General features: G+C 51.6%; 2 protein-coding genes and 1 long non-coding RNA gene across 14 annotated transcripts in view; 1 reads left to right on the plus strand and 2 right to left on the minus strand.

Moving 5' to 3' along the window:
• Positions 1-2376: 2376 nt before the first annotated feature.
• Positions 2377-14775, minus strand: LOC148216577 (uncharacterized). Of its 2 annotated transcripts, XR_015795133.1 has the most exons (4): positions 12692-14775; positions 11923-12008; positions 3433-3575; positions 2377-3220 (listed from the first exon to the last, which is right to left on the minus strand). It is a non-coding gene; the product is annotated as an uncharacterized LOC148216577 (long non-coding RNA). The 2 variants fall into 2 exon arrangements; XR_015795132.1 differs by lacking the exon at positions 2377-3220 and having other exon boundaries at positions 3244-3575.
• On the plus strand, positions 5696-18007 carry FOXN4 (forkhead box N4). 3 transcript variants are annotated; one of them, XM_088135094.1, is made up of 10 exons: positions 5696-6519; positions 6778-6866; positions 12750-12913; positions 13194-13297; positions 13389-13502; positions 14753-14880; positions 15576-15672; positions 16290-16497; positions 16743-17123; positions 17757-18007. In XM_088135094.1, exons 2-10 carry the CDS (start codon positions 6781-6783, stop codon positions 18005-18007), a joined length of 1533 nt encoding a protein of 510 aa, XP_087991220.1. In that variant the 5' UTR covers positions 5696-6519; positions 6778-6780. The 3 variants fall into 3 exon arrangements, with proteins under 3 accessions (XP_087991220.1, XP_087991221.1, XP_087991219.1); XM_088135095.1 differs by having other exon boundaries at positions 6484-6866; positions 12750-12939; positions 13205-13297; XM_088135093.1 differs by having other exon boundaries at positions 6484-6866.
• Positions 18008-20802: 2795 nt separating this feature from the next.
• ACACB (acetyl-CoA carboxylase beta) overlaps positions 20803-26682 on the minus strand; it is a 41016-nt gene continuing 35136 nt past the window's right edge. For 7 of the 9 annotated variants that reach the window (XM_088135085.1, XM_088135081.1, XM_088135082.1 and 4 more), the window contains 9 exons: positions 26268-26364; positions 25851-25947; positions 25439-25574; positions 25176-25353; positions 24633-24745; positions 24233-24387; positions 23438-23608; positions 22852-22988; positions 20803-22226 (listed from right to left, as the gene is read on the minus strand). In XM_088135085.1, the coding sequence (XP_087991211.1) occupies positions 22100-22226; positions 22852-22988; positions 23438-23608; positions 24233-24387; positions 24633-24745; positions 25176-25353; positions 25439-25574; positions 25851-25947; positions 26268-26364 (1211 nt within the window). In that variant the 3' untranslated portion in view covers positions 20803-22099. The remainder of the gene's footprint in view (positions 22227-22851; positions 22989-23437; positions 23609-24232; positions 24388-24632; positions 24746-25175; positions 25354-25438; positions 25575-25850; positions 25948-26267; positions 26365-26682) is intronic. The other 2 variants (XR_015795130.1, XR_015795129.1) reach the window with 2 other exon arrangements.

The raw sequence follows: 26682 nt of genomic DNA on the forward strand, positions 1-26682 counted from the left end.
CGCCTAGGTGGGGCTGGAGCCCACGGTCTTCCGGCTTCCAGCCTGATGCCTTAACCACAACGCCAGCCTGGCTCTCTGTTTACCAGATACCACTTCCTATTTCCTGATCTCTGACCTGCTTTTAATCCCAATTTTTTTTCTCTTGCTTTTGTGGAGACAGCTTCAAAAATGTAATGTGCATGAGTGGGTAGCATGTATCCTTAACTCCTTCCTCAGAGAAGCTAAACCTCCAAGTGGAATGACGGGTGCATCTTGTCCCTCCCAAGCCTCCACGGAAAAGGACATTGCATTACAGCTATAATTTCATGCTCTCTGGTTCCCAATAAAATATTGTAGCACATTTTATAGTGCTATGAATTACTTAGGGTTTTAACACTGCAGTCCTAAACACCCTTAGAATTTGGGACAGACTTCTGAAAAGACGTGCTGAGCTTGTACGATAGGTTGCAGTTTGGTGCACGCGCTTTCGGAGATAATTTCCACCCGGCCTCCATGCAAACAAATTAACCTGAATTTATTACCTCTATGTGGAGGGCTTAAAAAAAACCCTACTTATTGAAGCTGATCAGCCTAGTCATCTAGGTGAGGCTCCTGTTGTGCAACCGCCCTGCCAACCCCAAGGACTTTCACAGCAGAGAAGGGCAAGCCTCCCTTCTGCGTTTGCCAACTTCTTCCTCCCTCAGTTTTCTTCCCAGAAAATCCACGAAAGGGGAAAAGGAGCTGCCCGTGTCCTTTTGACGGCTATCGTGACGAGTCCTGGCAGCGGGCGCTTCCCAGTACAGACCAACGTGTGCAACCCCTAGAAAGGATTGTGGAGAGAAGGGAAGAAGTTGTAAAGTGACGAAGCCCGCTTTCGCTGGCCTGTGTTTCTTGGCAGGCACCTGTTCCGGTCAGAGCTCTATGGGTTCCTGCTCTTCAATGGGCTCAGCAGCCCCGGACTCGGCTGACGTCTGAATGACACAGATCATCATCGTCTCCAGCTGCCCTGGGCTTGGGGGGACAAGAGTGGCCGCAGGGATCCAGCCTTCCTTTGGGGTGGCAGCTTTATTGGGGGGGAGGGGGGTTCTAGACCGCCGGAACATTCAAGCCCATGGTTATTTTCAGGAAGCGAGTGTTTTTGACTCGCTGCAACTGAGAACTGAAATGGCGAGGCATTTCTGGACAAGCAGTGGGATTTCATCGGTATGATTTGCCAATATTTTGATTGCATGTTATTTTGCTGACGGACTATAAGACACAGTGTGCTTCGGTTAACTGTTTCAGCTAATATCCAACAACTGCCCCCCGCCACGAACAGAACAGCAAACAACTAACACGGGGTTGGACAGGAGATCGGCCAGGCACTCCCCGAGTGGAACGAATGGGAATGCTTATATGCTCCTGCCCAGCTCCCATTAATTCAATGGCCTTCCACAATATAACTCCCCGGATGATTGTGACTATTGTGTATTACTTAACTGTAGAACCCAATTAAAAATAATGAAGCCTGTCTCTTCCTCCTAGGCCCTGTTTGCCATAATGCAGGCTGACGGGCCCTAGCATAGCCCCATCTTTGTCTGACGGGGAACTGGGGCTGGGGTCTTGGCCGGGGTCAGCAGCATTCGGTGGCACAGCTCTGGCAACAAAACCTGGGTCATCCAAGCCTAAGGAACTCGGTTATTAAAGACGGAAGGAGGAAGTAAACCAAATAAAAAAATGGGAGTGATGCTGCCGCTCCCTCCCCCACTTGCTTTTAACTGCACTTTGCCCCGAGGCCATTCCTCAATTCATGCCCTCTGTTAAAAAGGAAAAATATCCTATTTTGGATAAACTAGATGTATTTGACAAAGCCGGAGAAAAATAATGCATGTGCGCGTCCACCTCCGTCCAGCTACATCGTTTAAGGAATTGTGGCCGCTGTATTTTTCCCTATCCAGTTGTCATTTTAACAGAAACCAACACTGATTCCTTTAGAAACTGACTCCTAGAATAATCAGAAGGATCGACAGTATAACTGCAACACCTTAAGTCAATATAATACTCCTTCTATTATTCATCCCCCTCTTGAAATCTTAATAATATCTGACAATATTAGTCGATGGGTACAACACGGAGAGGAAAACTCTAAGCAAAACCCTCTTGGGGTAGAAAGGTCCGCATAACTTCTGCTCATGGCTGGCTCAGATTTTTCAAAGTACTGTATGCTCTTTGGATAAACAGAGAGCTGAAGAAGAACTTGAACTTCATCGCCAGTGCTTCATTAATGTGGGGCACCAGTGATGTGGGGCAAATCTTCCCAACTCTGAAACCCCAGACCAGAGCTGTCACTTCAGTGAGCAAACAGTCTTCAGATGAGGGCGGAAGCTGTTTATTAAGTAGGAACGGCAGTCCCCATCTCTTAGCTGCTGCTAAAAAAAATAAATACATAAAAACCAAAACCAAAAAAACCCTAGGTGGCATTCTTCAGTCTTTTCGTGGCAAAGAAATCTCAGGGTATGGCTTTTGAATTTTTTCTGGCCTCATTATTATTTCACTGCAGCAGTATGGATCCTACAAAGGGAGAGGGAAGGAAAAAAGACACACGGAAGACACACAACACTTCTTTGGGTCCACTCTGCGCACCTGATGTGGTGGGGAGGACCTCTGAATGATTAGATAGGAACCTGCGGATTGCAGAAGAAGACGCGGCGGAGAAACCGTTCCTCCTTCTCTTGCGATATGCCAACCCGGGAACAAATTTAAGATGACATTGTTACTTGCACTTGTGAACTTCCTGCCCTTGTAGGTCACTGGACAAATCACTCCAAACACAACTGTTGCCCGTTCTTTGCAGGGTTACCTCTTCACAGGGTTACCCAGAGGAAACAGAAGTTAATTGACCTTTTCCCAAATCCACGAAGTGCTTTGGGAAATGTTGCTTTTAAATTGTGGGGCCTGGCCTCTGGACTAGAGAAAAAGGACCCGTCTGCTTTCTACTCATTATTAGAAATTAGCAATTTCTGGCCAGGGAAGGTCAGAAAAAAATGGTTTAATAGGATTTTCAAGTCATGTCAAAACTGAGCAGAAACTAAAAGCAACGGTAAACGCATGTTGAGGCAACTGGGGGATCTGTCCTATTAAAGTAAGAAAGAATTAGGAGGCCTAGCATTAAAAATGAATAATTAACATCTTTTAATTATGCCAATCTGAGTAATTCCAGCCAGAAAGAAGAGTCCGTGAGTCTACCCAGACTATATAGAAACTGGAAACAGAAAACATGGATGAGAGACTTGAATACACAAAAGGATTTAACTTCTAACATGAAATCAGGTCCCAGGGCACGTCCAGAAAGAAAGCGGACACCTCGGCCACCAACAACCAGCCCGCGTTTGTTGTTCAAACAAAACGTTCTTTCCGTAGTAAAACAAAAATGGGGGTGGGGACCCCTACGACACAACATGTCTGCAAGCCCACCTGTAACACAAATCTCCATGCTGTAGAACCAGCACTCCGCTGCTTGGCTTCAAATCAAATCGTGACAGTTGTGTCTGAGGCTGGGGGAGAGGGGGTCCTGCTTCGCTCTGCGGAGGGTCACTTAGGCGGAGACACCGAAAGCTCTGTAATATTTAATGCAAAGTTTGGTAAGGAATAACGGAGTGCAACAGCAAAAGAGCAGCAAACCAGCTTTCCCGAGGAGTTTCCTACGAGTCCTCTTCTTGCTGTCCCAACACAGTAAGTACGCTACTTTTTTATATGCTACAAGGAGAAAAGAGCAGCTTAAAGCTCATTTGATCTGGGCATTTTTACAGCGGCTTTCTTGTGATGGTGAAGATACTGAATTTCAGCAACAGCCCTTTCAAAGTCCCTAGCGAGACATCCTCCAGGGCCGGTTTTGCGGCAGATCCAGAACAGGCTGTGGAAGAAGGCCGTGCAAGGCGCCACCTCCACGGTGGCTCTAGAAACCGACTTTTGGATTCCCCCGGCTCAGATCCAGGAGGCTCTGAAAGGAGGAAAGACACTCCACAACCCCTTCGGCAAGGCCCGGGGAAGCCGACGCTCTCCCGAAAGAAAAAGTCTCCCATCCTGCCAGCCCAGCCCAGGGCGTCTCTGAAGATTCAGAGCAAAGGATGAGAAGGGGCACTTCTGGCAGACCTCAGCAAACAACTCTCCTAGATGCCACTTCAAGTGGGGCATTTGCTTTACCAGTAAAAGAGAAAGCAGTTTAAGAAGAAGCCCCCTCTTCTCTGAAGGAGACCCCAGCAGTGGAATTCCCTGCCCTCGCAGAGCAATGGCCTCTGCTGGTTTTCTGCAATCCAGCCAACGGTTCAGGCAACTTAAAAAAAAACCCCAAAACTTCTTTTCATCTTTGCCCACAGCTCACTGTGTTTCCAGGGATTTATTATATTCTGTTATTTAGGTAGTTTTGTTGCATACGGACGCAAAAGCAACTTTGAAAATTTCATATAACGACCCGAAGAATAAACATTGCTCATTGATCCCCTGCAGTGGAAGAATAAAGTTTTTAAAATGATGTTTCGAAGACTATATTACGCTGAACTTGTCGGGCACTAGGACCTATACTGTATTTCCCGTCCAGCCCTTGAGGGAGGCCTTTTTGTCCGTTACATCTCTGCATATAATCAGGGGTTGGGTCCATTGTAGGACTGCGATTCACCATCTGCACGGTCCCAAGTGACCAGGCTTAGACTAAAGGCCTTGCCCCTGCGGGAGTAATTGGTAATTTCACACATAATGATTCTAACTACAATTTGTTACACTGAGAAAAGTGTTATTGGCCCCTATTTTTCATGCACGGGGAGGTGGGCGGAAGCCCGGTTCCATGCAACTGACAGAACTGTACCTATGGAGTGGAGAGGCCCACCTGCAAGAGCTGCAAGCAGGGTTGAAGGATAGCGACGGATTTTTTTAAATAGGCAGGAGAGACATCGAGGATGCGAAGGAAAGGTGCACTCCTTCGCTTACCGCATTACTTTACGGGGATTTGCGCGGCGTCTGCAGCCCGTTTTGGCGCACGAGGCGACGCCGCGGCTGGCCGGCCCTCCCTGCTGCACCGCACGCCCCCCCTCACCCTGCGCAAGGGAACTGGCCGAGCTGCCCCCTACCCGTGTCTCCCGCCTGCGCGCTGGGGGCCGTTCATCCTCCCCTTCCGAGCGAGACCAGCGGGGACGCCAAGGCGCTTCAGGTCCGCGTCTGGCCCAGCACGAGGCCGCTCTGCGCGCTCTCCTTACGCACCGCTCGCGGCTGGAGCGTGACTCGCGCCGCAGCTTTGGACGAAGGCTGCCCGCCCGGTGCTTGACCAGAAGCGGCAGCTGCGGGCCGCGGGACTCTCCCGCATTCCGCAGGGCCGGGCAAGCGCCCGCCTGACCCGGCCAGCCCTCCTTCCTCCAGCAAGGGAGCGGGCCCCGGTGGCAGCGCAGGGCCGCCCCCCTGGCCCCGCGTGGGCGCGCCTCGAATTTGGGGGCGCCGGCAGAGCGCGCAAAGCCTGTCCCGCCGGGGCCATGCAGTGGGGAGGGGGCTCAGCAGGGAAGCTCAGGGGGACTGCGGAAGCCCCACCTTGGCCCCACCTTGTCCCAGCGGGGAAAGGCGGGCGGGCGGGCGAGGCGGGTCCGGTCTCAGCGTGAACTCCGCTCAGCTCAGGACCGACGTGCAAAATTACTCTGGGGCAAGAGCCACTAGAGGCGGCGGGGGGGGCACCCAGCCCTCCGCCACACGAGCCCCCGCTCGCAGGGACAAGCGCTGCTCCTTCCTGGCCAGATTCCTGGAGGGGGGACTGGAGGAACTTTCCAGCCGCGTGGAGACCCCCCCCAGCATCCCCAGCCAGCCCTCGGGGCGCCGCAGTCCATCTGGGGAGCCCCCCGGGCCGCGGAAGGCCGTCTGGAAGGCGATGGGGCGCAGCCCAACGGCGTGGGGGGGGCGGGGGGCGGGAGAGGGCCGGCCGGGCTGGGGAGGGGAGGGGCGAGGAGGCGCGCTGGCGGGCCCCTTCCCGCCGCCTCGGGCGGGCGAGAGAGCGGGAGGCCGCCGGGCGGGCGAGGCGGGAGGGAAGGCGGGCGGGCGGGCGAGCGGCCGCCTGCCTGCCTGCCTCGACCCAGCCCCGCCGCCCGCGAAGGCGGCTAGTCCTCAGTGAGTCGGGGGCTGCCCCGCCCGGGCCCCGCCGGCCCGCCTTTGCGAGCGAGCCCCGCGCTCTGCCCCCGAGCGCCCCCCCCGCCGCGGCTCCGGGCAGGGGAGGGGTCGCGCCCGGCCGGCGCCCCCGCCCCCGCGGCCCTCCCTCTCTCCCTCGCTCCCCCGCCCCCGGCCCTCGGCGCGCATGCTCCAGCTGGACAGCTCCGGAGAGGGAAATTTAAAAACGCTGCTCGGCCGGCCGGCCGCCCCGCCAGTGCCTCCCGCCCGCGCTGCTCGGCCGGGCCGGGCCGGCCGTCGGACGCCCTCGCCAGGCGCAGCGCGCAGCCTCGCCCCGCCGGAGCCAGCCCGGGCCGTCCCGGGCGAGGAGGGAGGAAGCCGCGGCAGGGTCGCCCGGCCTCGCCGCCCCGCGCTGCCTCGGAGGTACTGCCCCGCTTCCCGCCCTCGCGCCGCGCCCCGGGGAGCCGCCGCCGGGCAGGGCAGGGCAGGGCAGGGCAGGGCAGGGCAGGGCAGGGCAGGGCGGCGGGCGCCCCGCTGTCGGCCAGAGGTTTGGGAGGGGGCAGCCGGGGCCGGAGGAGGGCGCCCCGCCTCGCTCGCTCGCTCGCTCGCTCGCCCGGCGCGGCGCTGCCCTCCCCTGCTGAAATGCTGGATAGCTACCGCGGCTCTCCCTCTCCCCGGCAGGCGATGATAGAGAGCGACCCCCCCTTCCTCATGTCCGGCCTCGTCAGGAACCCGGGGCGAGCCCGCCGCCCCGCCCCGCCGGAGTACAGGTGAGCGCCCGCCCGCCCGCCCCGCTCGGAGGCCCCCCGCCGCTCCCTCGGGGGCAGGCGCTGCCCGCCCCGGCCCCGGCCCCGGCCCCAGCCCCGGCCCGCCTCCCCGCCGGCCCTTCCTCCGTCCCGGGCCGAGGGCGCTTCGCTCGGACCGGGAGGCACAAGCCCTCGGGGCTGCCCTCGGAGCAGGTCGCTTTCCGCAGCCGTTGCGCGGAAACGTCAAAGCCCCTGCCCAGCTGGAAGGCTGGAGGCACAGCCCGTCCGAATTAGCGCCCGCTGGATTCACGCAACAGGCGACCTCAACCCGGGTTCGTGAAGCGCCGGAGGCAAACCGATGCCCAAGTCCGGATCTGCAGCGAAGGAGAAGGCGGCTGGCCTTTTATCTTAGACTCCTACTTTTGTTCCGCTATGAGTTCCCTGGAAAGCCGTTTCTTAGCCAGAGCGCGTTGCAGCGGGGACTGGGTCAATACCGGTGTTAACTTCCCAGATAGGACGACCTCGTCCAGTTAGCCCTTTCCAGAGGTCACCCTCAGGTGCCATGGTAACGTCCTCCCCTTGTCACACTGCCACCCCTCAGAGGAAAACGACGGAGAGGTTGTTGGAGCGTCTCCGGCTTTTCTTGAATGAAGCTCCCGACCTTTCCCCATCCGTTTCGTCTGGCTTCGGTCGGGCTTGGGACAAACAGCTACGGCGGACAGCCTCTGCGGCAACCACGTGGCGGGGGGTGGAGGTGGGGCGGCAGCGCTGGTTCTCCTCCGCTTGGCAGCGTGGCGAGATGGGGGCATCCGCCCTCTCTCCCAGAAGGCGGTGCTGGACCCTGCGCTTCTGGGGCTCTCCCACATTCTGGGCTCTTCCCTCCAGCATTTTGGGGTCGAGCTGATCCCCTTGCTGATGAAATCCAGATCTGCCTTATACTAAGTGGGCAGTTGAAATCCTAAATTATTCTCTAGAGTGCGTGACTTAGCAGTGAGAGCGTGGCTAAGGAGTTATGCCAGGCCTGGAAGCCCTGTCTGATCTGAACAGAGTTCCACTCTCTGCAAGGACCAGGACCGCAGTCTGGGGGTGCCTCTGGAGAGTCAGGCGCCTACTTAGGCCAGGACCACCTTTGTTCAGCTTAGACTGGTGTGCCGAGTCACAACGATCCATCTCCTGTTTAGGCCGCTGCAATATAATCTATCCAGGGTTGTCCTTGAAGGTCGTCTAGAAACTACAGGTGGTGCCAGTGGCCACATTTCTTCTTGCAAACTCGTTGTTGACCATGGTATACTGTTCTTGTACTAACTTCACTAGCTGCCGGTTTGATTCGAGATCCAATTGGGCCTTTCTTCATAAAACCTCATGGCTTAAGATCAGGATGTCTGAAAACTGCATTCTTCCCTATGACCATTGTTTGAATGGTTGGAAGCCCCTCCAAACGCACGTTCAGGACAGGGCCTTTCTGCAGGGGAACCTCCTGCTTGTTCAGTTTGACCCGTGGACCACTAAAACACCTTCATCCCACTTGGCTTTTGACTAGCTTTAAATATATTCCCCACCCTCTCACTTTTCAAACATTTTTCTTCTGTTTGTAACTTTTCTGTCTTGCAAATATGGATAAGGAGGCAACGCTGGTTTGGGGGAAGCATTCTCATTTTACAGTCTTTTCTTTCCCCCAAAACAATTGCTTCTCGCTCACGTCAGTGGAGGGGGAAGAGAATTAACTGTTAGGGCCAGGGCTGAGACAATTTTGAAGCTACTTGTCAAGGAAACAAGAGGGTTTTAGATCCTGCAGACTCAAGACCCCCACCCATCTGGTCTGACATGGCCCTGCTCCCCTGTCCCCATGGCACCAGTATCTGCCATTACAGTAAGCGATCTTCAGTGGCGAATTTATGTAGGCTGCCCTTAACAGACCTAACTTTTGTAAAGAAATCCCATTGCTAAATCCCAGTTATAGATTATCTGTACTTGCCAAATCTGATAGAGTAGATTTTGGGAGAATAAACGGCGTTGAAAATTTTGCGGGTAAGAATGCTTAATTCATAGCATAAGGAATGTGAATAACTGTTTAGATCAAATATGCAATCCTTGGATGATTAAATCAAAGTTATTTCTAAATAAAAATGTTGACTTTTATAGCTTAGTTTATGTAAGGTTTCAGGCAGCCTTGAAAAATCACCTTTGCCATTACATAAATGTTTATTTCTACAAATAGACCCCATTTCCCAAATTCTTCTTGTTCCTTTTCCCCCCTCAAAAATAATGCTGTAATTTATCACTGCAGTCATTTTTCAAAACGTGAATTGCATGACCCCATTTAAAAGTGGTAAAATGTATACAAATCTAGACCGTTATCTCCAGAGTGCGCTGTAGCATTTGTTCTATTTCATGAGAAACCACTTTGGATTATGCAAAAGAAAATCTTCCAGACTAACCGATTTTTAAGAAGAGAATAGACCTGTCAAATTCTATCAGGTCAATTTACTTTCTTGCTGTCACCACAGTGCAGGACTGGAACCCGAGGTCCTGAGTTCTCCGCGGGTGGGCAGGGGGGGCACGAAGGAATGGCCCCCAATTAGCGAAAGGGAGGGGTAATTGTGCTGAGAATATGCTTCTGTTTCACTTGGAGCATTTCTATGGGGCTGTTAGACACGAAGGAAACGTGATTCCGAAGTTAGTGTTAAAAAACAGAAGAGGAAAAGCAATACAGAGCGAGGGGAAAGAGGAGCAGATCAATTTCTGATCGTCATAGACGAAGAGCTGCTCGGTTTGTCAGAGCCAGAACGCTGCAAAAATTGCAACTCTGCATTTGTGCTGAAACTTTCTACAGATAGATGTCACAATCCTACTGAGTCAAAATGCGTTTGAGGTGGAAGCAAACACTTCTTCTCTCACGTATGACCAGAGGCAGAGTTGGGCCAGGGTCTTATAATAAGTCCCACTGATTTTAGCCACACGCACATTCTTCCTCATAAGGGCAGGCCTGTGTGCATTTTTTGTCCTGCACATTATCAAATGGGCACATGCCAGCTGAGGATCTATGCTTGTACATTTGTATGTGTGCAAGTCTGATTTTGGCCGTATTTGCCCTTCTGTTTGGCTTCCAAAGTGCCCTATGGAGCCCACAGGAGATTCCTGAAGGATCTGAGACTCCATTTAAGTCTGAGATCTTTCTTGACCAAAATCTGACAAATCAGAAATGTGGGAAGACTAGGGATTAGAGAGCCTAAGGGTATGTTCCAAGGAGTCCTAGCAAATAGAACCGACTTGAGTTAATCTCCTTAAAGGGTGGGCTGTAAGATGAGAAAATGGAGGGATCCTCAAAAGGAAGTGCCACCAGAACCGAGTCTGTAATTCAGTAAAGTATTGTAATCTCCCAGTGGCCTTGGAGGCCACGCTGGCCTGTTTTGAGAGAACTGCATGTCCCTCTTTAGCATTCAAATGCGAAAGCAGCAGCTACGGAGTGCAGTTCAGTTCAGCGTGAAGAGCACTCTGGATGGCTCGGGTGGGGCTTGGTCCTTGGACCGTTTTTCTGCCCAGACAAAAATGCAGCACCATTACCTGCCCACGAAGAAGGCTTAGTTGCAAGACTGCAGTTAGCGCTGAATAAATGACTGGGCACAATCATTCTTAATCTACCGTTTATCAGGATAATCGGGCAAAGGCAGTCCATGTTTAATCTGGGGTGTGGGGGAGTATAAGTGGAGGATATATTCTCTTAATTTTTTTTAAAATGCATTTTAGATTTAAAACCGCATTCCTTAAAACGGGATGCTCTCATCCTTCAAAGGTCAGCTAACGTAACCGCACTTCCTGAACAAGTTCAGAAACAGACTTCCCGCTACTTTGGGTCCTCGGTCTCCGGAGCGTATTGGCCGGCCTCAACCGACCACGTCCCTGCCTGCTCCGAACCCCCTGGGAGGGCTCCCTTATCAGGACAGAAGGAGAAGGGAGGGATCTGCTGTGGACAGGCAGGCAAACGGTCACAAATCTCTTGGGATAAATAATCAGAGCAAGAAATCTTTGGGGGAAAGAAATCCCATCCGTTACAACTCCATGATTCTACTGGGAAATCTTATAGAGACTGCTAATCAGACACAAAACTGATTTGAGTGAGTGTTTGGAGAGATGGCTATTGCTGTTCCAGGAAATAATCTGTGGAAGTACCGATTAACAAATCTAGTCAACATGCCCTCTGATGAACAGTACTACCCAAAACAGGATTATTTTCTCAAGCTGAAAGGACACAACCAAGAGCCCAAGCTACTCCAAAGCCCAACCCTTTCCTATACACAGCTCTAAAGAATTAAAAAAAAACACGATTAAGGGTCACTTTAAAGGAGAAAGTTAGACATGTTTTAAAGACGGAGTATTTGTTGTTCAGAGCTCTATTTTCACGCATCCAGTTAACTCTGCCTAGGTCTGCAAGGGGGCCTCTTTGCGGAGGATGCGGCCGCGTGCAGAACACTGACCTGCGGCCATTCATCAGATACCAGGACATTTGATATGGGAGAGGATGTGACTCTCTCTCTCTCTCTCTCTCTCTCTCTCTTCACATGCCAGGTCTTGTGAAAACTGACCACCTCTTGAGGCTGCCCAGGCAAAATAGCCAGGGACTGAAGTGCCGGGCACAAACCAGCTTCCATGGAGCATTTCCACCCAGGAAGGTGCTGACGGGCACAGAGTGGCTGGGGCCTGTGGCACACTCGGTCCCCGACAGGAGGCAACTGCTGTGGGCTTCGACCCCTCCCGCCCACCTGACCCCGCTCATTTGTTGTGGGGTCTGGGCTGCCTGCAAGGGCTGCGCAGCCCAAGAGCAGCAGATGGCACGGGCTGTGTCGCCCGTCATTCAGCCAGATTAATGGGGAACTGGTAAAAAGGGGAAGGGAGGAGGGGTGGGGAGGAGAAAACAATTAAGCAAGAATCCCCAAAAACAAAGGGCAGCCACGTGCCGGCGGCCAACAGTCCCTTCCCAACACAATGGCTTATCAGCTTACAATGCGCAGGGCCACCAACTGTTGCAAATGACATGGGTCGTTCCCCGTTTTCGAACCATCTGAGGCTCGTGTTTACTTACAGTTTGGCCAATGGTTGGGCAGGGAGAGCGGTCACCTGATGTTCTTTTTCAGGCATGGAAGGAACTCGACTGGCTCTGCAAAATAACTGAAGAAGTGTAACCATGGCAATGTTGATTATTGCAACATAAATACATGACACGCAAAAGAAAACAGGCCTTGGAGAAGGGTGGCAGGAGGACAGGCGTCTCCAGCCAGGGTACCGGTCGCGCACTGCTAGCAGCGATTGATCCTGCAGTCCCTAGCCCTTCGAGAAGGGGAGGGAAACTGTACAGAAGGTTTGGACTGGAAGGTTTTGCTTTTCAGCTGGAAAGTTGAAGAGAAAGCACAAGGAGTGGCGCTGCAGCGTGATGTTGCTAGCAACATTCTAGATAAGTTATTTCAAAGCCCTGGAAAACGCCAAGAGGGCATTGCAACGCCCCAGATTTGTTTTAAAACCATCTCTATATTTTAAATTACTTATTTCTGACATTGCTGTGTTGCGCTGCTCCAGCTGAGTGGCAGGAGAACCTTGAGTTAATGCTGCCCCTTTGGAACAGAACAAGTTTTAGAAACGGACCCCGAAAGATTTATTTTCAAATCATGTTTGGTGGACGGTGCTCTGATTTTAGGCCTTTAAGTATCTTTCTCTGCAGGATATGAAACTTTTCTCCTCCCTTAATATCTTCGCTCTCTTTAATACACATGGGAGCCCAATACAATGGCACATGCTCGCCATTAGGATAAAAGCTTAGCAAGAAAGGACACAGTTGACACACGGCTTCTGCCTACCTGTAGGCCAGCAGGTCAGGGCAACCCAGCCCCTAAAAATACGTTACTTCCTCCGCAGACTTTTGGGGTCTGACCCCTCACGTCTGAGTGAAGACGACTTCCCTGGCGACTTGCAGTCCCTCTCATGGCTGACATCCGTTGATGTCCCTCGGCTGCAACAGATGACCAGCGAAAGAATGGATTTTGGCATCAGTTCCCAGAATGTTGTCCTGCAACAGACAGGTAGAAAACTCAATGGGCTAAGCAATGTTGGCACCTCTCCCCTTCCATCCTTGGCCTCTGTTTAACTGACAGCCTGTTCCACCACAGCATTGCGATACCGAGTGGCTATTTAAAAAACACAAAAAGCCAAACGAATAGAGGCGTAAGACCAGCATTTACTTTGGTTTAATAAGTCCAGCTGACGTGACGAATGGCTATACGAGCCCGTAGATTCTGCAGAAAGCTGGAAGGGAATCAGCAGCAGCCTAGAATCGTATCATTTACTGCTCTTTGATGACAGGTTGCATGCAGACCCCGGGGGCTCTGGGACCGACGACTCACATACAAGCCAGCGTGTCTCCAAACATTCTAGGACTTAACAGCATCTCGCCCCATGGAGCCAACGTAAGGACGGGCTTCCTTCCTCATTAATTGCCCAAGGGTGGCTCGGGGCCCCGTGCAACTGATGCTCCCGTTTCTCTCCCTTCTGCACCAGGTAAGTCAGTATGTTGTTGGGGGGCAGCCGTCCCCGAGCCTTCAACCGCAGCCAGCCCCCCTCTTCCCTCCTCCATCCTGCCACACGCAGCAGATCTTCACCATCACGCAACAGGTACTGTTTTCTGCTTTGGGGGCTGTTTGTCGAGGTAACGGCACAGCTTTTAGGAATCTCGCAACAGCTCGGTCGCCATCCTCAGTTCGCGCTTAGAACATCGATCAGCTTTGAGCTTAGGTCTGCATCTGAGCTTGTGCCAGAACATTTGAGGAAACCTATTCAGTGCGGTAAAAAGCATTTAATTTGTGTGTAAGCGACTCAGATTCCAAGGTGAGCGTAGCCCCAAGCTGAAAGATTGGGTGGGAAGAGCGTGTGCACACCTTAAGGGCTCTCTCGCGGCAGGTGTCCCCTCTGCACTGCAGTTGACGTTACAAATCTGTGTACCAGCAAGGTCAACGTTTAACCAATGTGTTGGTTGCTTCTCATACCAAGGAGGCTACCAGCCTTTCAACTAGGTCAGTGTTGTCCAAACTTGGCCACTTTAAGACGAGTGGACTTCAACTCCCAGAATTCCCCAGCCAGCATGGGAAGTTGAAGTCCACTCGTCTTAAAGTGGCCAAGTTTGGACAACACTGAACTAGGCTGTGGAAGCTGTTGCTGCACAACAACCATCGTCTCCACTGGCTAAGGCTGATGGGTCTCCCAGTCATATCTCGAGGGCCAGTTTCCTTGCCTCTGTTTCTCCCCTTCCTAGTGCAGCTGGAAAGGAGACGGGCTTTCCTTTGGCACCAGGCATCCATGCAAACACCTCCCTGTTCCCTTATTAAGAAAACTGCAAAATGATCCGGTAACGTGCAGGCAGGACAGATGCTTTTCTTCCCCAGTTCATGTGGACCCTCCCAGTTCCAAACTTCTCAGCCACCAGAGGCAAGAGCCGCCCATTTAGATAAAAGGGGACTAAAACAATTCACGGGGGCTGTCAATCCCCTTGCTGATGGTTGCCTCTGTTGGTGGATGTATAGTGTTTGTATGGTGGGTTAGGGTTAGGGTTAGGATGGTGGGATCATATGGTGTGGCCTCTATTGGCCTCTTGGATCTTTTAATCTCTTTTCTATCTCTGTAAGTGTGCTTCTTTTTATAACTTTTAATCATGTCTTTATGATTTTAATTTGATGTAAGCCGCCCAGAGTCCCCCACTGTGGGGAGATGGGCGGGGACAAGTCCAATGAATGAATGAATGAATGAATGAATGAATGAATGATCCCCAAAGCCCACCTTCCACTTCGTTGGGAGGGACCCCTCCCCATGCTTCATCTTTTCCTTTGAGATGTTCACTCCGTCTCTCTCCCTCTCGCTTTGGCACACAGTGCTCTCCCATCACAATATACAGCACCTCTTATGGAACACACACCCACTTTTCTCAGCCCCGCCTGGCTCCCCATACAGCCCAAGAGCTGCACGCCAAGCACTACCCCAAGCCAATCTATTCTTACAGGTGAGTAATTCACACCATTCCTTTCTTTCATTAAGATTTGGCCTAGTTATCAGATCCAGTCTCTGGCGCGACGTTCGTTTTTTAAAAGCCCTTAAATCGTTTCCCCCCAAACCGTAAAGTTGGCCAAAGTTGGTTGGCATGAACATCAGCTTGAACCAAGTAGGAAGGAAGGAGGTGGCTCGGGTAGTTAATGCCTTCTGGCTCCTGCTGAAAACGGTTCTCCCTCACGCTGCACTAAGGGAGTCGCTCGCGCCTCTTCTTTGGACATGGCGTGCAAAAAGAACCGCATTGAGCGAAGATGAGATGGTTTTCATCAGGGGTTTGCTTTAAAGGCAACAGTATTAGCGGGGTTCTGTGGCAGGAAAATCCCACTGCTTGGAGTCCCCATCTGTAGATTTTTCTTTTTTAAAAAATGGAGACCAGAGTAAAGCTCCTGAGCATTATGGACTATCCAGATGAGGAGCATACCATTGCCTCCGAAGCAGCCGCTGCTTTTGCCAGCTGTATTCCTCCATCTGCAAATGAGAAGTGCAGATCTTTTAAAGAATAAATGGGAGCCAGTTGGTGCAAATAGAAAGAGCCCATGAGGTGGGGAGGGACCCCGCCTCATCGGGAGACTCCTTAAAGGGGCAGGGGTTGGGTTCAGGAATATGGTGGGGGACTGGGAAGCTGACTCTCCGTTGACGCTCCCGCAGCTGCCTGATTGCCATGGCCTTGAAGAACAGCAAAACGGGCAGCCTCCCCGTGAGTGAGATCTACGGCTTCATGAAGGAGCACTTCCCCTATTTCAAGGTGAGGAAGGCTGGGCACCACGGGAGCGCGCCTTTAGCAGTCGTTTCCTGCCGCCAACAATCCACTCTGGGGCACCACCTCCCCAGGGCTAAGACGTGGTGCTCAGCGGAGTGACACAGACCCAAAAGTGGGAATTACACCAAGAAGGTGGGCAGCTGCTCTGCAGGAGGACGTTGACGGAGGGATGGGTATACGGTAGAGCTTTGGCTGTCCAAAGACACCGCTGAAGAGCGGAGAACGTCTCCACTCGCAGAGCATCAGGTCCTGGGAATGATCTCTTTCCCACGACCTGCTCCTGAATGCCTTTTCCCAGGCAGAGCAGACAACTTTGCGCTACCTACAGAAGTGCAGCAAAGTGGCCCCCAGCGCTTCTGTCCCGGGCAAGGCAAGCGTTGGCTTAATGTTCAGACCCAAGGGTGAAGGGTGATGAAGGTCTGGGGGGTCCCAGCACTCAGAGCAGGTTTGTCCTCTGGGCACAGAGCTACATCACTGAGATGTTAACGTTTTGCTGCAGAGGTTGGAAAGCGTGCACACAAAGACCCTGAACTGATGGCTCAAACCAAAGTTTGTGCGCATGTGTGTGTGTGCATGTGTCAGTGCTCACCTGCTTTCCACAGACAGCCCCCGACGGCTGGAAGAATTCTGTGCGGCACAACCTGTCCCTGAACAAGTGCTTTGAGAAAGTGGAGAACAAGACCAGCAGCACCTCGCGCAAAGGCTGCCTGTGGGCCCTCAACCCTGCCAGGATCGACAAGATGGAGGAGGAAATGCAGAAGTGGAAGCGGAAAGACCTCGCTGCCATCCACAGAAGCATGGCAAATCCAGGTAAGCCGCACGGGGCGCAGGGGGCCTCTGCCCAACTCGCTTTAAAATCCTGCAAGAGCTCTCTGACTGGAAGGAAAACTGGGCTGAAAACGCCTCTCAGAAAGCAGCCATCCTTTTCTCAAACCTTCCTCTGAAAAACACGAAAGCTCCCCATTTAAATGGCGCTGTGATTCAGTAGGGTTATCACCCCGCCTTTCCTTTTGCCTGCCCAGCTGGGCAACTAAGACGGCCGTTTCTTCTTGCAGAGGAACTGGACAAGCTGATCACCGACCGCCCCGCCGGCTGCAGGAGGCCCAGCAAGCCGGCGGAGGCCGCCGAAGCGTCCGTGTGTGGCCACGGGGCAGCGGCCACTCAAGGCCACCCCCTGCAGCTGCAGCCCCAGCCAATGGGGACTCTTTCCCTGCAGTCCGTCCGGCTTCACCGGCAAATCCAGACGCAGGCGTGTTTGGCCCCAGACTCGCCGGCCCCTGCGCAGACGCCCCCTCTTCACGCCCTGCCCGGCGTCCACCACAGCCCCCTCCCTCAGCACCTGATGAGTCGGGGCCCTGACTTCCTCAGCGTGATGACCGACTTGAACGCAGAGGTTGATGCCCTGGATCCCAGCATCATGGACTTTGCACTACAAGGTAAGAGGGGAGGTTGGCGAGGCGGAAGCGAGTTTTGTTTTTTTTTTAAACGTGGCAGCTGTGGGGCTCACAGGGGAGGGAGGGGCTCCAGCTGCAGGAATTCTTGCCTGGACCCATCTTCAAGGTGCTTTGTGGGAGGAGACGGTGGCGGTGTAGACGCAGTTTTGGTATCAGAAGGTGTCTTTTAATGGCTGGTCCAGGAGACGTGATTGTGGAGGGGAATATTCTGGCAGTAATATTACTGTATGATCTCCTTTTGTTCCTTCTACACGCGCCTTTGTTAAGAGCACCTGGGGGGAAAGGCTAGGCTTAAGTCTTCAAGTGCTGGAATCATCTGAGCCTAACTGCTCCAGCTGAGAGGAAGACTGAAGCATCCGGTCTGGAGCACGAGATCTTGCCAAAAGCAGTAACATAAAGCTACTGTATTTACTGTAAAAGATGCCCTATTTTTCTCCTTAAATGGGTTTCTTCTGGAAAGCAAAACAACAGGCGAGGAAAAGAGGGGAGGTTGGAAAAGGAAGATGTCATTATCCTAGAATTCTTTGGGCACAGATTTGCACAACTAGGTCTCATTTGGGAGTGCCCTTCGAGTCGAGTTCTGCTCAAAATCGCGCCGTTTCCTTTATCTGAAAGGGAACCTTTGGGAGGAGATGAAGGAGGAGAGCTTCAGCCTTGATGCGCTGGGTGCCTTCAGCAACTCCCCCCTGGCGCTCTCCGACTGCGACCTCGCTCCTGCCAGCCTCCCGCCTGCCCCCAGCGCCGGCGACCACTCCTTTGCAGACTTGCAGGTGACAGGCCTCTACACAACCTACGCTACGCTCGATGCCGTTTCACCCGCACAGTACCTGGGCCCTCAAGGGAACAAGCCCATTGCGCTTCTCTGAAAGCCACGCTACACCCTGGGCTGGGCAGCCTTCTCCCGCTCTCAGACTCCCCACAAGTGAGTGCCAGGTCTTGTGGGGCCACGCCGACTGTGCAAAGACCAGGCAGGTGACACGGACATTGTCAGCCAGCTCCGTTTTCAACCTATCAAGTGATGCTGAAAGGCCACGTTATGGTCTTGAGAAGATTAAACGAAAGCAGCCCGCACGCTTTAAAAACGAAGCCCACGTTTTAAACATCGGGTGGGAGCGGGCCACTTTGACACAGACCTGATTTTGCTATCAGGTCTGCAGCCTGCTTCTCCATCAGAACCTAGACAACATTTCCTTTAATTTAATTTATTGTGGGTTTTTGGGGGAGGGGGGCAGCAAGGAAAAAAATAGCAGTTCTCAAAACAGCTAGATCAAAAGGGGCTAGAAAATTTAAAATAACTTGATCCAAAGGGAGATGTGAAATTCACACCCTCCTCCCCCATCTGCGGTTAGTTGTCCTTCAGGCTTCTGTTGCCCTCTGAGATGACCTCAGCACCCGCTGTCCTATTTCTTATCAGAAGGTAGGCTCTCAGCCTCTCGTCTTCCATGCCCTGGGATCAGTCCGCCCCTTCTTTTCCTGCTTTCACAACTCTGCTTGTTTTCTGATTTTGGGGCTTTGTCCTGGTTATGTTACTGATTCTGCATCCCTTACTTGTTTTCCTCCTACTCGTAAGTACTGTGAAATTATTCAGAGCCCTCTCGAGCTTCCCCTGCTCCTCCTCTCGAGCTCTGCTCCCCAGATGCTCTTTGTGAGTTTTTCTTCAGATTCACCCCTTGCTCTCGCTGAATCTTCTACCTCCCAAAGTCATCTTTCCAGGTCTCAGGCATTCTATCTGAGAGGTGAATTTTAGTCCTAGGCATACTATGTCCATCTTCCCTCCCAGGAGCTGAACACTGCAGACCATTAACCTGGTTTAGTGCTTTGATAGTAAAGGTTTCGGACTATGGAAAGGATGTTTTTAATAGGAAGAGCAGAAAAAAGCCTGGGTTCCAGGACAAATAATGTACTAAATGAGAATTTTTACCTTGAATAGATGATTAGAATTAACAAGCTTACTGCAGATTTTTTAAAAAAATACTAGAGTTTAGAATTAGGATGTTTGTTAATTCTCAGGCTAGGCAGTATTACTGTTTGTAAATTTTATTTATAATTTATTTTTATGAAAACAAAAATGGGATTTGTATGTTCAGCACTGACTTTTGAAAAACACTGTAATATTTTTTTTACTTAATTATTCAAACCACAGCAACTATTTTAAAAATCACCAGGCTACTTTGAACGTTTTTAAACTACACTTTCAAAACAAGCACTTTGGATGTACTTAGAAATACCATTTTCTGTGAAAGACCAAATATAGTTTTATGCAATTAATTGGTACAGCTTTTCTACAACTGACATAAAAATGTTATTTTTTTGCAGGTCAGCCCTGAGTATGTTTACCTAGAAATATATCATGCAGCAATCTTTGCTTACTGTCTTGTTTTAAAAAAGACCACTAACAGAAGGAACTGCAAGCTGCAGTTAAGATCTTCTCATTTAGCATTTACGCTATCAATATCGGCTTAAGTTTTATCTAATATTTATTTTTAAAAACCTTTTTTACTGTGATTGGATAGGGTTTTAATATGTTCTTTCATTTGCTCAGAACTGCATCTACTTCAATTTGGAAGGAAAAAGCGGCTCTCCGTTAAGGCCAGTCCACATTGTTCAAGAAACTTGCACATACGGTTCAGGGCACACAGGACGGTCCCTCTGCCCTCCGTGTTGCAGCGGAGGTCTTAGCGAGGTTGAGTTCCGAGGGAGCAGCGCCACCTTCGCTAGCAGAAGCCCCCCGTCTAGCCAGGCCTTTCGACCCTCCGCTCCCTGGGTCGCAGCTCATGCGGCAGCCTTCCCTCTGGGCTCCCCCTGCCAGCCACCCCCATGGAGACCCAGACCGTTACTCACAACACGCTTGAGTTACAGGATGGTTCTGCTACAGCCCTCTCCTGTACTGTGCCAGAAATAAGGAACAGGCTATACCACATCGGCCTCTTTCTGCCTGGGGAAAAACGGGGGGAAGAGCCCTACTGGCTTAATAAAAGGTTAGGACTAACTCACATTTATAAAGATGTACTCAGGCATACACCCTCCTCCGTGGAGCAGAGTGTGCACAGGCAGTGCTGGCTCAACGGTCCGTGGTCCCCAAGCCACGTTGGCTGATGGCGCCACCTCCCGCCAAGGCGAAGGCTTGCATTTTTAGAATAGCCTTTGTTTTCGGGAGAAGGGGTGGTGTTGGCACCCGCTAAGTTTGGTGCCTACTTGGCCTTAGCCTAAAGCTGGCCCGGGGTAGTTTGGATCATTTAAAGGAAATCTGTTACTGAAAGGTTTTTGGTGAAACTCCTATCAGGTGACCCACACGGGCTGTTCTTCAGGAACTTATTTTGCACAAATGTTCCAGAGGTATCTTTCCTTGATCCAAACAAACGAACAAATATAAGACTACTTACACACATTGTAATGCCTTATGAGACCAGTAAAGCAAAACGCAGACCGATGTGGAAATTGTTTTAAGGAAAGTTTCTCTTTGAAAATGGACTTTCAGTTCTGATGATTTGATGTGCTTTTCATCCCATAATTTACTACTGTCAACTCTGTATGGAAACGAACTACAATAAAAATGTATTACTGATAGAGACTCTGCTAATCAACAGTGGTAAATCAGGGCTAGAAAGCAATTTGCATCTTTTTGGGGGGGGTGGAGAGTGAACAAATACAACTGGAACTGTTAAGAGAATCAAGACTTGTTTAATGAATCTCCAACTCACAAAAGATCAAACAACATGAGGTCTGTAGGAAAAGTCAAAGAGTTGTTATTAAAAAAACAGCTATTTAGGGCTCTTCCAACAGTGGCTTTTAGGGGACTCCCTTCTGCGATAGGACATATTCGTTAACCGCTTTCTAACGAGAAAAAGCAATATTTTGCTACTTGGCTCTTCCTTCCCTGAAGGAGGAGTTTATAACCCTGTTTCTTTTAGGGGGGAAAAAGAAGCATTTCTGTCCCGTACCAGATGCACTCAAGCATTAAACCCCAGAGGCAGTCTGCACTCCCACGAAGGATTAAGGGAACTGCCAAGAACCGCAGCCCTGCAAAGGATATGCTGAACAATGTAAATTACCTTCGGCTGTCACCTCCTTTGTCCTAGGTCTCCTTCATGCTCTTAGAAAGGACTTTGGGGATAAAGGGTTTTGTGCATCTGACGTTACAAAGTCCATCATACCTTCGACCTGCAGATGATTTATCCCTTTAAAAGCGTATTTTGATTTTCTAGCTTCGAGCAAAATCCAATAATATCAGGAATACATTAAATAGCACCATATCCATTTATATAACACCTAACTAAAATCTCAGTCAGTCAGGAACAAAGATGGGGCTCCCTTACAAGAGGTAGCTTGTGACAGAACCCAAATACCTAGCTGCGGGGGGGGGGGGGGGATCTTTCATTTTCACCTGTCCAGGGGAGAAATGGAGAATCTCCCTCATTAGGCAAACCTCCAGATATTCATCTATTCTCAAAGTAAAACCAAAAACGTTTAGGGAGCGGGCAGAGTAATCTATACAGTTGTGCTTGAGTGCAATGCAGTCCTGTATGACCTATTTGGAAGTTTTCCCAACCAGCTGCTACTGGCTTGGTGGTAGATACTGACATTTCTTTCTCCAACACACATTTAAAGAAGAGCGTCCTGTGCTTTTTGAAAGAGGATTTCTTATCTTAAGAGATAACCCTCTGCAATAAATGAAAATGCACTTACTTTAAACGTACATTATATAGACCGCGTTGTGCGAAACACTTTCCTTGGACATTACGCTGTAGGCACAGACGGTTTGGGAATATACTGACAGCCGAGTGTGGGGTGACAGCAATCCTGGGACCCATGGGATATTCTGTCCGTCGTAACTCAGGACAAACAAATGCCGTGCTGCAAAGCTGTAGCAGGACAGAGCTCACAAGCTTGGGTGGTTTCCTGCTGCGTCCTTCCTTCATCAGTGGACGGGTTATTCCTCCTGCGGTCAGTGCGTCCAGTCAAGGGGGGGAAGGACTGTCCATAGTTGTCAGGAGACGAACAATCTCAGCCCTCTGGGCACGAGTGATGTGTTGGGTCATGTGGACGATGCAGTCCATGGCAACCTCTGGGTTTGCTTGAATTAAGCTGCGGGGAATACAAGAGAGAAGGGGGGAAAGAGGGGAACATAAAGAGAGATGCCGTTGCCAGGGTTTAATATAAAGAGTTTCTTTCTCTTCCGAATTCGTAAGGCAAAAACACAGCCGGCCTTTTGCTCAGTAACTATTTCAAGTTAAACAAAAATTAAGAAGAAAAGCAGAAGGATGGAAAGAATGCCAAGTTGGAGTGGGTCGATAAAGAGCAGCCCTTTGGAAACACGTAATGTGCTGCAATCTCCCCAGCGTCCAGAGATAGTCACCTGTGCAGGCAGCGTCCAGAGACCAACATCGGCAGCCTTTAAATGCATTTCTGCCTGTTGCCTCCTCTTTCCATATTGCAGAAACAAACAGTGCACGTAGCCTGGCCCCCCCCCCACATAACATTTATTTATCCATACGAAGAAAGTGACTCATTCGTGCTGCATTCTCACTTAAGCAGGAAGTACAAAGGATTAAGATTTCTCCCAGCTCCAAGAAGTGCCCTTGGGGTTCCTAAGCTTCTTTCTAGGCCATTCCAACAGTTGCGTCCTGACACCCCGGAGCGACCGTCCCGAGGACACTCTCAGAGACCCCCCCGGCCGCTGCCTGTGAAGAAAACTCTCCCCAGTACTCACTTCCGGATGTGCTTCAGGGCATAATCGCGCTTCAGGTACCGGATGTTCTCCCGGACGGCCGACTTCGCCCCATCCTCCTCGTGCAGCTGCTTCTCAAGCCACGCCGCCACCACCTGGTTGTTATCCCACAGGTAACCCTACAGGAGAAACAAAACAGAAGGAGAGCGGAACTCAGCCGGAGGAAGGGACGGTGAGAGGGGTTGGAGAGGAGCTTCGTCGGTCGTCCCAGAGCCATCTCCAGCCAGCACGTGGGGAGGCTTTTGGAACGACGCGGGCAAGCCAGAGGCAGGACGCCGTTAGGGAAGGACAGAAGGACGGCCTCCTCTCGCTGCTGCTCCGGCACGGGGGATTAACCAGGATAGCAACGGGTGAGGAGGAGAACGTGGACTAGCCGGGGCAAGGAGTGCACCGTCGGGGGACCCAGGAGCGCCCTGCCTGTTCTCCCTCCAGCCCTGCGGCAGCGCTCTCGCGAGGAGGGCCGCGAGCGACTGGCCCCTGTTTTCTGGAAGCCTTGTGCTTAGCGAAATTCCACCCAAAAGCGGGGCTGAGAGAAGCAGGCAGCTCGCGGGCGAAACGAGTCGGAGACCTTGACTGCGCCTTCGGCTTCCAGGAACCAGCGTCGCAGCATGGACTGGATGTGGCTGTTGCTCAGCTCGCTGTGGGCGCTCAGGATCTCCGCCTTGACCACCTCCTCCAGCAGGAGGCGCCGCAGTCGCCAGTAGAAGAACGTGCGGGCGTGCTTCCACTGGAGGACGTCCTGCAACGGCAGGGAGCAGGCTGGCTTTTAAGGACGTCACGCGGCAACGTGCAGCGCCCACCCGAGGCGTACAAGGAAGCCTCCTGAGCCGGAACACGTGTAACAGCAGACCAGTTTGGCTTTCTTTTTATTATTCGTTCTTTTCCTAGCAAAACGTTCAAGCGCAGATGTACTCGTGACACCTGTCCCAAAGGGAAGGGCGCCCCACTGAACATGAATGGTCACCGCACGCTCCTGGGAGCATCCCGGGCCCTGTCAACCTAACCTGCTTGTGCCCGTCTTATAAGAAAGGAAATGAGGAGACAGAAGATCGTATTCCGTCTCTTTGGGACGCACGCCCACAACTGCCATCTTATAGGCTACTGCATAACCCACCCGTCCTCTGCAAGAAGCGGCCAGCATAGGCCCAGAGAGCATATAAGGAATCCTATTTGCGTTTTCTCCATGTAAAAGGTTAGGATGGAGAGAAAGGGCAGGTGAGGGACACCAGACACGGTTAACGGCACAAGTTCTTCCACCCGGCCGCAGACATGCTTGGTAGCTTGAGGGTGAGAGAGCAGAAACCTAAAAGGGCTGGGAAAAGCTCACTGAAAGACCCCTCCCAGGCCAAGCTCGGCTGCTTACCGTAATCACTCCTTTCTCCTGCATCCTCCCGGGAGTGTCGTGGAGGTCGGCAAACTGCACAGCCACCTGGTGGAAGATGGGGAGGAGGTAGTCTTCTCGCCCCTTCAGCTGCTTCTCCAGGTCTTTACGCTCCTCTTGGGAGAGTTCCGGAGAACCTGCTCATCCCAGAACACAGAAAGGAGTGGTAGGACCGGAGCCCGTCTGCAAGGCTCTAGTAAGCCCAAGGTTGGTGGGGAGGTGGGCTGGGGAGGAAGGAGGGTCCCCCAGGCCAGGGAGCATGTCCCCACCTGATGCGCTGCTCCCCCGCCTTTCAAACGGGTGTAAATGCTCAGTGCACAATCAGCCAGTACTCCTGAAGGGAAGGGGGAATATAGCTGAGGCTCCTCGGCCTTCCTCTTACCCAGCTGCTGAGCAATCTGCGCATAGGTGGCGTCGATCCTCCTCATGGCCTTGAGCAGCTCTTTCTTCCTGAACTTGATCTCCACGGTTCCTTCAGCTTCCAAGATGCCGCCCCTGCAAAGCACAGCTGTTTTGCCAACAAGGGGCAGGCGAGGTCTTCCACACCAGTCCTCTGGTGCCCGTTTTAGGGCAGCCTCCCCAGAACCTGGGGCTCTCCCGATGCCTTGGGACTCAGAACCTCCAGCCAGCATTTCACAGGAGCCCTAGGTCCCAGCAGCAGGCAAGGAACGAGCTGCTTTTGCAGGAAAAATTGGGGATACTTTTCTATTTAAACCCCTAACTGATACGCAGAATGCCTCAGGGTCTTCAGCAGAAATAAGGACATCTGTAGTGGTCATTCTCCCTGGTCTAGCCAGGGAGAAACTCGCAGATTAGGAGATATTTCGGACTGCTAGCCATTTCGGTAGCCTGGAATCCCTGGGCAGAAACTGCCACCTCAAGAAATGACCGCGAGGAAGATAAGGGAGGATGCAGCCGCACTAACCTGCTCTCTTTGTCTGCATAGAGCTCCACGTGAAGAGGGTTGATGGTCGGGTCAATCACCACCCATGAACCTCCCCGCAACTCAGCATGGGGGGGGATGTAGACAAGAGCTGGCTGCTTGAACTGCCGGAGGCTGTCGACAATGTACGCCCCGAACTTCAGCACCTGATCGTACATATCTGCAACCAGAGGCCGAGAAGTCACCACCACCTCTCTATCTTTGGTGGCCAATGGCATCACGAGAGAAGGTTACAGGAAGAGTACCTTTCATGCCCCCAGAGAATCCCCTCCAGTTGGCAAAAATCAGGAGGGGAAGGTGCTCACGGCCGAAGTCCCTGATGGCCTGCACAGTTTTAAAAGCCGAGTCTGGGAACCAGACCTGCCCAGCCTGCTGGATTATCTAGGGAAGAGCGAAAGGAAAAGCTTACTGGTCACCCTGGAGCTTACTGGAACTAATATACAAATCAGACGTAATGGAAAAATATGTCTTCTGCACACTGAATGGGGATGCGCCAATTTCACAGATGTGCTCTGTGACTGAAGAGGACAATGAGACATGGAATTGTATGCCACAAACATATTCTAGGTAGTTTGAGAAAAGCAAGACAAAGGGATTGAACAGATAAACTGACAGATGCACTCCAGGACAGATGATTCTGAATTTGCAGGACACAACCTTGGCTTCTGATTCTGGGTTTGCTGGATCAGCTGGTACCGCCAGTTCCACCGTCCGGGGCTCCACAGCTATCACGCCCACCGGGATTCCTCCTAGCCTGCCAAGAAAAGAAAAGTCCAGACTCCAGTTTAGTACCATATGTACTCAGCTCAACCACTCAATGAATAATATGTCAGTAAAGTTAACTTCATAAGCACTAGAAACTTCATTTAACATTCTCAAAACTTGTGAACAAAGGTTTGGGGGGTGGTGAATTCTGTATCATGTCTTATAGGCAGACATGCAATAGTCAGGGTAGGAAAGCCAGTTCCAACCTATTTTAAGGTCCAAGATTTATAATGCAAGTCCTCCCAGCCCTCTCCCCCTCCCCAATTTCTCCTCAACCAGTTCCAGTAACTATAAGCTCTTTGCCAATACCTGGCTCGACCGACTACCACCGTCTGGGCCCATGGTTGCATGATCTCTGCAAACGATTCATGGTCAAAGAAACCACTTTGCCAGGATCCCTTCACAGCTATACAACAGTATTGAGAAAAAAATGCACAGAACGTTCAAAGTCAAGTCATCCAAAGTCATGAAACCTTGTCACACCTGCTGATTTGTTCTATGCAAAACCGGAGAATATTCAGGAAGGAGATAACCCAGAGATGCAGTGAGGATCCATTAGAAAGGCCTAATTTGCTGCTGAACTAACTGCAGTTCACCACTATCTCCAAATCCAGATGTGCTGCTGTTCATACCCCTTCCCCAACCCTTCCAGGCATCCTGGGTATCGACGGTTTCCAACCAGCACACACACCTACAGACTCCTCACCTCCAGAGGGCATCTGAC

This window comes from Python bivittatus, unplaced genomic scaffold, assembly GCF_059951505.1.
Source record: "Python bivittatus isolate LINGU-HERP-01145 unplaced genomic scaffold, Pbiv_v1 ctg000100_np1212, whole genome shotgun sequence".
Classification (NCBI taxonomy): Eukaryota; Metazoa; Chordata; class Lepidosauria; order Squamata; family Pythonidae; genus Python; species Python bivittatus.

Coding starts and splice junctions, on each gene's coding strand:
- FOXN4 (XM_088135095.1), top strand. CDS start 6,739: ATGCTGGATAGCTACCGCGGCTCTCCCTCTCCCCGGCAGGCGATGATA. Junction 6,867..12,749: donor CCCGCCCCGCCGGAGTACAG/GTGAGCGCCCGC, acceptor CTTCCTCCGCAG/ACTTTTGGGGTCTGACCCCT. Junction 15,673..16,289: donor AGCACTTCCCCTATTTCAAG/GTGAGGAAGGCT, acceptor TGCTTTCCACAG/ACAGCCCCCGACGGCTGGAA.